The sequence below is a fragment of the Camelus dromedarius genome, chromosome 8 (assembly GCF_036321535.1).
Source record: "Camelus dromedarius isolate mCamDro1 chromosome 8, mCamDro1.pat, whole genome shotgun sequence".
Taxonomy (NCBI): domain Eukaryota; kingdom Metazoa; phylum Chordata; class Mammalia; order Artiodactyla; family Camelidae; genus Camelus; species Camelus dromedarius.
This window is the reverse complement of record NC_087443.1, coordinates 21,301,409-21,315,084: the sequence shown is the minus strand read 5'-3', so window position 1 is coordinate 21,315,084 and position 13,676 is coordinate 21,301,409. Positions and strand designations below refer to the sequence as shown.

The window sequence follows — 13,676 nt, the reverse complement described above, 5'->3', positions numbered from 1 at the left end:
GTTTATGCTGAACACCTGTTTTCTTTCTAGGAGTTTGGAATTTTGATACATGCTAGGCAGAGTTGCCTCATGATCAGCGTCCAAAAAAATCTTTGGATACTAAACCTCTGATGAACTTCCCTAGATGACAAAATTTCGTACTTATCACAATTCACTGCTGGAGGAATTAAGCATATCCCGTGCAACTTCACTGGGAGAGGACTTCTGGAAGCTTGTGCCCGATTTCCTTTGAACTTTCTGTCTCATGTGCCTTTTCCCTTGGTTGATTTTGATTTGTATCCTTCACTGTAATACAGCTTAGCTGTGAGGACAACTATATGCTGAGCCCTTCTAATGGAACTGCAGAACTGGGCAGTGGACTTGGGGATCCCTGACGTACATGACGTCTAAAGTATATAACTGGAGCTGTTATTTTTTTGAATGATGAGGACACAAACATAACCAGAAACATGCTACCTAAACGCCTACCTCCCGTGATACAACGACGGGCCATTTCCCAAATGATCAGGCCAAAGCTGTAGATGTCAGCCATTATGTAGGGCTGAAAATGGTTCTTGTTCAGGCTTTCATCCAGCACTTCTGGGGCCATGTAGCGTTTGGTGCCCACCCTAGTATTCAGAGGTACATCGACTTCATTTGTGTCACTGAAACAGAAGACAGATACTGTTCAGGGTGAGGGCCAAGAACAAAATCGTTTTATCTTCTATTTTAGTTGCATTTTGTAGAAGTCAGGGTTTGTCTGTCTGTCTGTCTGTCTGTCTGTCTCTCTTTCTAAATATATAACTAAATGAATTAAAAATCTAACTATCTAATATGTCCACATTCCCATATCAAAACTCTTTGGGGCCAGATATATTTTGAAATTCAGTATCTTTCAGATTAAAAAAAATTAACATACTCTTTAAATATATACTCCATATTATATAACATCCCCAACAGGGTCTGGAGCAGTACTCTTAATCAAAATCGTTACTATGTCTGCAATAAAAACTAAGCATGAATAGACATGGATAAATAAAGACAGTAAATACCTCGTATCAGTTCAGATCAAATGGCATCTTTTTTAGGCACAAAACGGAATATAAATATATGCTATATATACACAATATATTATACTGACTATAAAAGAAGTGGTAGATAATTATATCCCAAAGTAAGCAAATGTAGATCTATATAAACTGAAATAGAAGCAAATAAGCTGAGAGGAATCATTTGCTTTTATCATTCTCATGTGATCCTTTGTGACTCAGGATTACATTTTTTTCTTTCTGGGTCCAACCAACTTAGTTCTATTTTAAGTAATGCTTATATAATCATACTGACAATTAGTAATACATGTTAATTGTTTTTTCCATTTATGGAGTAATATTAGAGTTGGAAGACATGAATGATTTGTTTTTAGGCTCCCAGTTCTAGCAAGTTCTGGAAACTACTCTGAAGCAGAGATTAATATAATGTATTGTATATTTTCTTAAGTAGCACCTGATGAATATTTGGGCCAATAAACACTCCACTGATAAAAAACACAGTATTAGGACACTGTAATAATGAGGAGAGATTAAAATTTTTTATGTTTGGTTTATTACAGACTAGTACTTTTATTTTATGGCCTGAAATGAATTCTGGAATGTGAGATGGCTGCTGTATTCCAGAGTTACAATATTAAAACAATTTAAATGGCTTCGTAAAAAATCTTATATTCTCATTGTTCAAAAATACTGACAATACCCAGTAATGGGGGAGAAACGGCATACTTATGCCTTGTTTATGGGAGTGTAAACTGGCGCACGCTTTCTAAGGGGATAACATGCAATACACCATAATTTAATATGCACATATTCTTTGTCTAGCTAGCCCCTTCTCTAGGACTCCATCATGAAGAAATACTTGTACAAGTACTCAGGGATATTATATATGGATAAAATAAAATATTCATTAAAGCATTTTTTAAATAATGGAGATAAACTGGAGGCAACTTTAAAGCCCATCAGTTGGGTCATAGACGGAATAAATATAGTACATCTATAAAATGTCAAACTTTGCACAACACTGTTAAAAAGAATGAAGTAGATCTATATAAGCTGAAATAGAAGGATGTGTAAGACAATAAAAAGTAGGAAATCAAGAATTATGCAGAGTAGAATGTAATTTTTATAAAAAACAAAAAACACAACAACAAAACACTAAGATAAACCCCCCCCACACTATTTATTTGTATTACTACAGAAGCACAAATACATGTTTGGAATTCCACTGTCCTCAATACAAACAGGTAAATATCTTTAGGATATTAAAATAATTTCAAAATAACAGGCAAAGAACCACTCACCTGTTGAATTTAACAGCAAGGCCCAGGTCAGCAATACAGCAACTTCCATTTTTCTTGATGAGGATGTTTTTGCTCTTTAGGTCTCGATGAGCAATTGCAGGCTTTCCTTGAGTGCCATAAATTTCTGTGTGCAGATGGCACAGACCACAGGCAGCCGAATAAGCCAGCTTGAGCAGGGCTCTGGTGTCTAGTGTAGCACATTTCAGGAAATCGTAGAGAGATCCGTTTTCATGGTAATCAGTAATCAAATAGAGCTGAGTCCAGGAGCCTGTACCTTTAATATCTGCTGCTATAAAACCTGCTCAATTAATGAGTTAAAAAAATTAGTTACCAGAGGTGGTTAGGAAGAATAATGAATGCTCATTCAGGACACTGAGAATAATTTAGGTATCATGTACAGATAATAAAAATTTATCTGACAAAACCTCTTGGAAATGTTACAAAAATTTTTATTTCTGCCATTTACACATATAACTCTACACTTCTGTAATTAATTTAAAATAATGATAATCATAAAAACGATAATAATATGACTAAATAAAGATCACGTATCATGCAATCACCTGGGGGAATGTTATTAACCTACATGAATCTCTAAGCATGAAGAACTTACAGAGAAGGGATGTGGAAAAGGCTCTCCATTTCAAACTGAGGAGCGGACACATTAAAACAATAAAGTTAAACATATTCAACCAAGAGTTTGCTTCTAACTAAGCCAACTCCCATCTGCCCATCAACGCCTCATCACATCAGCCTTTTCAGTCTGCCTCACTGACAGGTAGGTTCCCAAACCTGCCTCCTTTCCTTCTCCCTTCACCTCCCTCCCCTCAGAAAAAGGTCAGTGAGAGCTTGGCTGAGTAATGTCCACACCCCAACCGCACTTCATGTCCACCTGGCACCTACAAATGTGACCTTATTTGGAAATAGGGTCTTTGTAGATACAGTCAATTTCAGATGCGAGCACTCTAGATTAGAGTAGGCCCTGATTCAATGACTGGTATCCTTACAGGAAGAAGGAAACCTGGACACAGACACATAGGAAAGAAGGCCATGTGACTACAAAGACAGAGATGGGAGTGTTATCTCCAAGCCAAGGAATGCCAAAGAGAGCTGGCAGTCACCAGAAGCTAGGGAGGAAGAGGCAAGGAAGGGGCCTCCCCTAGAGCCTTCAGAGAACATGGCCCTGCTGACACCTTAATTTTAAACTTCTGCCTCCATAACTCTGAGAGAATTACGTTGCTACTGTTTTAAGCTACCGGTTTGTGGTCATCATTATCATAGCCCTAGGGAACTAATACAATTAGTATAGGAAACTATACTCTTCGCAATGTGTTATACACTCTCTAAATTAAAGGGCAGGGAAATAGTAGCTGAAAAGAAGGGGAAGACAGATAAGTTTTGCACCCTACTGATCAGATCATATCTAGGTTATTTTGCTACTGTGCAAAAGGGGATCGGGGGAGAGACCTACTAAGCACAAAATATAAATGAAACTACATCTTATGGGGGAGGGGATGATTTAGCTTGCAGTAGGCAAAAGGTACATATAATTCAAGTTACCCTAGAATATCGCTTAAATTACCTCTAAAAGACTCGAGTTTTGTTACTCTCTGAGTTAAGTCCACTAAACTACGTTACTTCCAAGTGGAAACGCACTGCTGTTTCCTCAGTTGGGTAGTAAATACAGACATACCTATACAGTAAATACAGACACGCCACAAGTCTACGAGCCGTTTTTCAAACAGCATCTGCTCACTTCATGTCTCTGTGTCACGTTTTAGCAATTCTCACAATACTTCAAATTTTTTCATTATTATTATATTTGTTACAGTGATCTGTGATCAGTGATCTCTGATGTTACTATTGTAACTGGCTTGCCAGTTTTTAGCAATAATATATTTTTAAATTAAGGTGTGCAAATTTTTTTTTAGGTACAATGCTAATGTACACTTAATAGATGACAGTACAGCATAACATAACTTTTATATTTAGTGGGAAACCAAATATTTGTGTAACTTGCTGTACTGGGATACGTGCTTTATTACTGTGGTCTGGATCCCAACCCCGAAACATCTCCGAGGTCTGCTTGTAAAGTGGTTGGTTGCCATTCAGGACTGGGTCGTATTTAAACTGTGTATTCCACTGGGTTTCCTTTAGCCAAGTGCACATTCACGTATGTTTTCAAAGCCCACGTGCAAGGCTTCCATCTGCATCCCACTAACCCTGTCGGAATATGGCACTGATCAAAGTCAAACATGTACCCACCGAGTATGTTTTCATGGCGCATTAGCACGGTTTGATAGATCTCCGTTTCTCGAAACCAGCTAGCTTCTTCAGTGGTAAAAAACACTTTGACTGCCACTTTCTCACCACGCCATTTACCCATCCACACTTCTCCGTATCGGCCTTTACCAACTTGCCGAACCATCTGAATCTGTTTGGCAATAGTTCGCTGAACCTTTATAGAAAAAAGTAAAATGAAAAGAATGTATTAAGATTGAGAAAGTGGTCTAATAGGCCATCCCATCAAAAAGGATGATATATACAACCAGCCAACTCCACTATTAAAATGTAAACAGTTAGCCTTCTGTATCCCTGAGTTCTGCATCCTCAGATACAGAGGGCTGACTGTAAGGGACTTGAGCATCTGTAGATTTTCTTATCTCCAGGGGGTCCTGGAACTAATCTCCCCAGGTAGATTCTGAGGGAGGAGTATAATGTATTCAAAAGAAGATGACTGGAAAAACTGGACAGCTGCATGTAAATCAATGAAGTTAGAACATCCCTCAGGGACACCATACACAAAAATAAACTCAAAATGGCTTAAAGACTTAAATATAAGACATGACACTATAAACCGCCTAGAAGAAAACACAGGCAAAACATTTCTGACATAAATCTTAGCAATGTTCTCCTAGGACAGTCTACTCAGGCAAAAGAAACACAAGCAAAAATAAACAAATGGGACCTAATTAAACATATAAGCTTTTGCACAGCAAAGGAAACCATAAGCAAAATAAAACAACAACCTATTGAAAAAGTATTTGCAGAAGATGAAACATGTACAATGTATTCTAAAACTACAAAGTAACAGGTTAGTCAACGTGAGAGACTATTTGCAAAAATGGTCAAGTCTCCTCCCAGTACACATACCCTTAGGTAGACTTCCCCACAGACTCTGGGCTTGGCTACATGACTAGCTTTGGGCAACAGAACAATAGCAAATGTAATGCAAGTGAAGACTTGTAAAGTCTGTGCACTGGGGCCTGCCCTTTTTTCTCCCTTTCTTCTGTGCTGGGGAACCTTGTAACTAGTAAGCGATATCATATGAGCTGCTAGCCATGTACATAAACTATACCATCTAGCTCTAGCTGAGCAACTCCAGAAAAAGAAATGCCCAGAAGACCCACAGGATCATGACAAATAATAAATGTTTGTTGCTTCAAGCCACTAAGCTTTGGGGTGGTTTATCATGTAGCAAAATCTAAATGATAGTTAAAAATCTTCAACTCAGTCTGTAAAACCCTACATGATCTGGCCCCTGCCAACTCTCCAGCCTGCTCACTGACTCTAATCACCCATCCTCACTCCTTGTTTACCGTATTTCAATTTTTAGAACTCATTCAAGTTCATTCCTGTCTCGGTCTTTTTTGCATGTGCAGCTCCCTTTATCTAAGAGTCTTGTTTCTTTGTTAAACACCTTCATAGCACACTTATTCTTCTCAGTTGCTGCACTTAACGCCATTATAATTTTATTACTACTTATATACATATTTGTTTGCATTCCACCCCCCACTACTCACATAATACAGATACTTATTTAGGACAATACCTGAAGTACAGTTAAGTGCTTTCATTAATATGTGTTGAAATGAAGATGCATGTAAATTGCTATCTTTCATTTTCAGAAGCATAAGCAGCCACTCTAAATTAAAAACAACACTAGGATCCAGGCTGGAAATGTAGTTAAAATGGGCTAGATTTTATGCATATTTAAATTGATTTACTTGATGTATATTTACCACTTATTATAAAATCCTTTTCTGATTTTTTTTAGAAAGTCAGGATTATTAAGGTCCAATTTACATATAATATTCACTCTTTTGAGAACTGCATTTTGACAAATGTGTAGTCATGTAATCACCAACACAACAATTAAGATAGAGAACACTTATTTCTATCACCTAAAATAGCTCCATTTGTCTCCTTAAATTCAACCCCTCCCTACCCACCTTTAGTCCTTGGCATCACTGACCTCTCTTCTGTTCCTACAGTTTTGAGTATCACACAAATGGAAACATACAATACACCGTCTCTGTGGCTATGCTAGCCTCTTCCACTCAGCATAAAATGCTCTCAAACCATCTGTGCTGCTGCTGCATGTGTCAGTAGTTCATTCCCTTTTACTGACAAGCAGGACTCTCTATGAATGCACCACAATTTGTTTATCCATTTACCAACTAATGGACTTTTGGGTTGTTTACAATTTATGTTTATTATGAATAAAGCTGCTATGAACATTCATATTCAGATCTTTGTATGGACATGTCTGCACATATACATACTAAGCAGAAGGACTGCTTCACTGTATAAAAAGTATATGCTTAACTTTTCAGTCTACTGTTAACCTGTTTCCCAATGTCCAATGTATGAGATTTCCAGCTGATCTACATTCTTTCCCACACTTAACATACTAGTGAATGTGTAACAGCATCTCATGAGTTTAATTTGCATTTCCTTGATGATGATGATGAGCATCTTTTCAAGTGCTTATTTGCCATTCTTATATCTCCTGACAAAATGTCTGCTCAAGTCTTTTGTCCGTTAAAAAAACTGGGTGTCTGTCTCATTACTGACTTGTAAAAAAAATCCTTTATATATTCTGCAACACAAATTCTTTATCAGATCTTTTTTGCCAGTTTATGACTTTTTTTTTCATTTTCTTAACAGCATTTCCTGAATAGAAAAAGTTTTAAATTTTGAAAAAGACCAATTACCATCTTTTAAAATGACTTGACTTTTGTGTCCTAAGAAGTCTTTGCTCAACCCAAGGTCACAATAATCTTCTAAAACATTTTCTTTTAAAGGTTTTATACTTCAACTTTCACACTTAGGTCTATGACGCATTTCAAGGTAATTCTGTACACGGAGTGAGGTAAGGGTCAATATCTACTTTTTCGGCACCATTTCTTGAACACACTGTCTTTTCCCCACTCAATTACTCTGGCATTTAAAACAATTGATCATGGGTGTGTGTGTCCATTTCTAGACTCCATTTTGTTCCACTGATGTATGTATTTATCCTTATGCCAGGACCACACAGTGTTGACTACTGTAACTTCACAGTAGGTTCAGAAATCAGGTAGTGAATCCTCTTTATTCTCCTTTTTCAAGATAGTTTTGGCTCTTCTAGATTCCTTGTATTTCCAAATAATCATTAGAATAATGAGCTCATCAATTTCTAAAAAAGTTTGCTGATTTTGATTTGGCTATAACCAAAACTATAAATCCATTTGGGATAACTAAAATATTAATACTGAGTCTTCTGATTCACAAGCAGGATATACATCTCCATTAATTAAGGGTTTTGTTAATTTCTTTTGGCAATTTTTTTAAGTGCACTGGCCTTACATAAATTTTGTTAAGCTTATTCCAAAATATTTCATGTTTCTGATGCTATTTTAAATGATACTGCTTTAAATATTTTAATCCCTAATCGTCTGTGGCCAGTGTACATAAATTCAATGACTTTTATACAATAACTTTATATTCTACAGCCCTGATAAACTTACTAGTTGTTGTAGCTTTGTGTTACCATCCTTGAGATTTTCTATGTAGACAATCTTGTCGTCCACATATGAAGACAATTTTACTTTTACTTTTCCAGTTCAACTACAGAATTACTTGATTCAATGAATTTTAAAATTAGAGATCAATGTATTTACTTTAGACAAATTCAACTAAACTATTAAAATCTGTCTGGATATCTGGTGCTTGTTATAAGGGTCCCCTTGACCCCTAAGTCTGAATATTTTGATACATATAACCCTCTTAGAATTATTTACAACTCCTTTTATAATTATTTTTATGAATTACGTTTTGGTAATATTGTATTATACTGAAGGAAGTATCCTCTCTATGACGATCTGTGGGAGAAAGTTCCCTCTGATTTCAGAATCTGAAATGGTTATACTGTCCCCAGTCAGTTTAACCTTACAGACGCAAGCAGTTTCATACCTGACTCGTCTTCAGGGCAGCTGTTAAAACTGGGGAGCTGGCTCTAGCACTTACACAGCACTTCACGGTCACATTTTCTCTCCTAACCTTGCTTGTGGCTCTACCTTAACTGCCTATTCTATTTTTCTTATTTTGTATTTCTTATTTTAACTAATTTCATCTTGCGTTACTGCAACCATCTTTCTAAATAAAAAGAAAAAAAATGTATCAAGTAATGTCCCCTGATCTGTATCATGCGGTTTACCATCACTTGAGGACACGTTCTGTATCAATCAACCATTCACGGTGATATGACATTTTAGCTTACCAATAAGGGTAGTCCAGATCCACTACCAGAACTTTGTGACTGGTCAATAAGGTCTTTTAATGACTCTCCAACTGGAATAAATGCTTCATCCTGTTCTAAATCGCGATTATAACGACGTCTGCTTGAGATACTCTTGCAATAATGTCTTTTAAAAAAGCAGAAAATAATCTACATTAGAATTCTGAAACTGCAAAATTCTAAGGTAAGAAAGATCTTGAGGTTATCGACACTATCATCCCTCCTTCAAATGGGATCATATCCAAATTAGTCTTATCATAGGGTAATGTATCATCTGGTAAAATAACGTCCAGAGATGGAGTTTATGAGGTAGAGTGCTATATACTATCCTAAAATGGAAAGACATCTACGTTATGTTGGCAGCTGAAAAAAAAAAAAAGATTAAAAAACAGCATGGATAGTGTGATCCTAGCTATAAAAATTTTTAATTGCATGTGTCTATACTTGTCTAAAAGGATCAGAAAGGTTATACAGAAAGTTGTACATAACAGTAATTGCTGGGGATATAGGAATATCAACTTTCTATTTTATATACATTTTTTCATTTGAATTTATAAGTATGTAGTTTTGTATTAAAATGAACAATATATTTCCATTTATAAAAAGCAAAAAATTAGTTTATGGAAAAGAAACTCAAAAAGTCCTCTTAATTTATTCTGATATTCTTGAAGGCTTCTCTTCTTAAAATTTCAAATTACGAAAATATTTCAAACATACAAGTAGATTAATTTAAATGGCACCCATGTATAAACCGTTTAAATTTAATAAATATTAACATTATGCTATATTTTAGATTTTAATTAACACTAAAAATATTTGAAGCTGCAGTCATTTCCCTGATAATTTCACTTCCCTCCTTTACTCTTAGGAGACAAGCACTATCCTAAAGGTGGTTACAGCCTTCCTGTCTATGTATTTATACTTTCACCATAAATGTCTTTATTCATAAATAATATCGTTTCCCTGGATATAAATTTATATAAATGGCATATGTTGTATTATTACTTTACACCTTGCTTTAAAAAAAAACTCCTTATGTTTTACATACTTACCTGCGTTAATACGTTGAAAAAACAACAGCTCATTTTTACTGATGTTGAGTGTGTCAGGTATTGTTCTGTGACCTACTTCATCTTTATAAAACTCCTAAAAGGTAAATACTATTGTTTCTATTTTACAAAAGAGGAAACCCTGGCCCACAGGCTCATCATTTGTCCCCAGTCAGATGGCTGGCTAAGTGGTGAAGCTGTGACCAAACCCACAGGCTGAGGTCTGGAATCCCTGTTCTCGGCCACTGCTATCCTGTCAAGGAAATGATTTAAATGGTCCCTCGTGTTCCTGTTACGGATTTGCTACAACTTACTCTGACAGCCATATTTTAGTTATTTCCAAAAGTTTGTTAATACAGTGTTGTAAAAAACATTTCTATGCCTCTCTTGTGCACATATATAAGAATTTCTTGAACATATACATACTTTCAATGTTCATTTATCATCAAAATTACTCACCAAAGTGGAATAATTTGTACTTCTACCAAAAGTGTAATATCACAATTTACATTTCCCTACATTCTAATCCATAATTGGAACTGTCATATTTTTAGACTTTTGCCAACTTATGGGTATGAAATAGTGACTTGTTTTCAATTTTTTTCCTATTTACTAGGAATTGTATTTTTTCACCATTTTTTTTTCCTATGAACTGCTTATTCATACTTTTTGCACACTATTTAACTGGGGTGTTTCACCTTTTTTCTTATTGATTCACAATACTTCTTTATATAATGTGGATACTAAATCTTTGATAATTATGTTACAGAAGTCTTCCCTCAGTCTGTCACTGTTATACTCTATTTATGGTGTTTTATGCCAGCTTTTAATCAATCTTTTTTCCCTTTTGACATATACTTCTGTGTCTTGTTTAAGGCAAACCTTCCCAACTCTAATGTTATAAACACATTTTAAACGTTTTAAAATTTGATTCTCTCATTTAGTCCTTTAATCCATTTGGAATTTATATAATGAATGGTAATTAGAGAATATATCAAATTAGATTTGTTTTTACATAGATAGTCCAATATACTTAACCATTTTTGTAATTTTATTTTTAAAACTTTATAGGGGTAATTGACTCAAATGGTTTAAATCCAAAAGGCACAAAAGGGTATACAGTGAAAAATCTTCCTCCTGCCCCTATCCCTTAGTGATCCAGTTCATTTCCCTAGAAGGAACTTGGAACTGGAGTTGTTTCTGGTTTCTGGGATAATCTTCTGGAGACCATTAATATATACTCAAACAAAACATACACTCATTGGTGTTCATCTCCCCTGCCCTTTTACCTCCCAGAAATGGTAGTAAACCATACATTGTGTTCTGCATCTTGCTTTTTCACTTAGCAATATACATCTGGGGGATTACTCCACAGCAGTACGTAAGAGCCTCCTTTTCCTTTAATGGTTATACAGTATTCCATTGCATGGTGTTAGCCATTCCTTTACTGGTAGCATTTAGATTGTTTCTGGTCTTATTTCATACAAGGCTGAAATAAAAACATTTTCTGGCACATTTATAGAACAAATTACTAGACGTTAGAACTGAACTTGGAATTCTGAACTGGAAAGTTATACCAGTCAGTTACAATCCCTCCACCACTTTATGAGCGCCCATTTTCCCCACCACTTTCATCCACACCCTGGTGCCCTAACACCATTAGGACTTCGTTTTTAATTTCACCAAGTTCTATATTCATCTATTTTTAGGTTATATAGTTCTTCAGGCTTAGTAACACAACAGCGGCTCTCATTTCATCTCTCCTCTTCTCACCCATTTTGTACATCTTAGAATGAAATATTCTCCACTTTTCTAAGCTGATTTGTTCAATGTTTACCTTATTACTTCTAAATAACGTGCTTATATTGACATTTTCAGTTTTTCAGTCTTAGGCTTTAACTACTGATTTCACACTGTGGAAGATGAGGAATTAACTCATCATTTAACATCCCTGCCCCTTCCCCAAACAGAAATACTTCCATCTTCACATCCTCCCAGTATAGCTACAGCATACTATTTGCTTACATCAATATTCACTGTTTGCATTTTTATGACTATGTAAACTATCCACACATGGATCTCACTGTTTCTTGCAAATCCTCTCACCTGCAGGTCACAGGCAGATCCATTACTTCTGGGAAAAGAGTAGAAGCAGATCCCTCTGCCTCTGGGGGGTGAGTAGGCAACACTTCCCTTACCCCCATCAGGCAAGACCCACTAATGCCGAGGAAGGGATGAAACTGAGAAAACCTCAATTTTAAGATCTAACAACGCAAATGCCTACCTAAGGTCAACAGACATCCCGTCCCCCCACTTCCCACTTCCCACTCATCGTGAGTAACATGAAACAGCAACCTCTGGGGCAGAGCAAAAGCACGGAGACACTCTGCTGTGGGGCAGGCACGCAGTGAAAGCTTGAGGTTAGCAGAAGCAGAGAAAAGCCCTTCCGCACCCAAACCCCACTCTAAGCACACTGTAACTTCAGTCCTTCACACCAAATGAATTTGAAACCTGTAATGCTCTGAAGACACAGACCAAACCCTAAACAGAGCCCAAGCCCAATTTAACTCCTGACTGACCCACTCCCCCACACTATCAGCCTAAGAGAAGAGGCACGCCCATTTTCAGGTGAGTATATATATTTTTTATCCTAGTCTGTTATTCTAAATATGATGTAAAGCATTCAATCAAAAGTTATGAGGCATGTGAAAAGGCAAGGAAAAATAATCTACTGTCACGAGGCAAGGCAATCACTGGAACCTGCCTCAGAGAAGTCTCCTGTGTTGGAACTGTCAGACAGGTACTTTGAAAAATGTAAAACAATGTCAGAGACAAAGAATTCCTTTGACAGGCCCAAGTACACTGGACACAGCTGAGGGAAAAAGACTAGTAAACTTGAAAATAGGTGAGTATTACAACTAAAAAAGAAAGAGAAAGAAGAAAGAGAAAAATACAGTGAAGAATATAAGAGCTGTGAAACAGTAACAAATAACCTAAAATACGTGAATTAGAGTCTCAAAAGGAGAAGAGAGATAAACAGAAAATTTCTGAACAAACGGTAGACAATAATTTTGCAAAAATAGTGAAAAACATCAAAATACAGATTCAGTAGGCTCAGTGAACCCATCCCATGGGAGTAAGTACCCCATCTTTTCTAGAAACACACATATCCTAAATGTATTATAGTCAAATTGTTTAAAACCAAAGATAAAGGGGGAAAATCTTAAAAAAAAAAAAAAACTTTAATTTTTTTTGTTATTTTGGGGTGGGGTGGGGTGGTAATTGGATTTATTATTTTAGTTTTAGTAGAGGTACTGGGGACTGAACCATGCTAAGTATGTACTCTACAACTTGAGCTATAACCTCCCTCTAAGGGAAAATCTTACAGGAAGCCATGAAAAAAAAACTACATACAGCATATCAAGATAAGAACTATGAAAGAAATCATGTAAGTCAGAAAACAGTGAAGTGACATCTCTGAGGAAAAGATGTCAACCTAGAATTCTACATCCAGTGAAAACGCCCTTGGAAAATGAAGGCAAAAGAGTTTTCAAACAAGCTGAGAGGAAGGACGGCTAGTGGACGTACACTGCAAGGAATTAAGTTACAGGAAGTTCTTCAGGCAGGAGGATTACATCAAATAAAAACCTGGACCTAAACAAATAAATGAAGAGTGCTGATTCATGACTTAAAAAAATGAATATAAAAGATTTTTTTTCTTTTTAATCATCTTAAA

General features: G+C 36.1%; 1 protein-coding gene across 1 annotated transcript in view; it reads right to left on the bottom strand.

Annotated features, from left to right (window-relative positions):
* BMPR1A (bone morphogenetic protein receptor type 1A) overlaps positions 1 to 13,676 on the bottom strand; it is a 128,771-nt gene that overhangs the window by 4,668 nt on the left and 110,427 nt on the right. Inside the window, exons 8-11 of the mRNA XM_064487967.1 lie at positions 8,874 to 9,018; positions 4,595 to 4,787; positions 2,330 to 2,627; positions 469 to 644 (exon numbers count right to left, since the gene is read on the bottom strand). Of these exons, the coding sequence (XP_064344037.1) occupies positions 469 to 644; positions 2,330 to 2,627; positions 4,595 to 4,787; positions 8,874 to 9,018 (812 nt within the window). The remainder of the gene's footprint in view (positions 1 to 468; positions 645 to 2,329; positions 2,628 to 4,594; positions 4,788 to 8,873; positions 9,019 to 13,676) is intronic.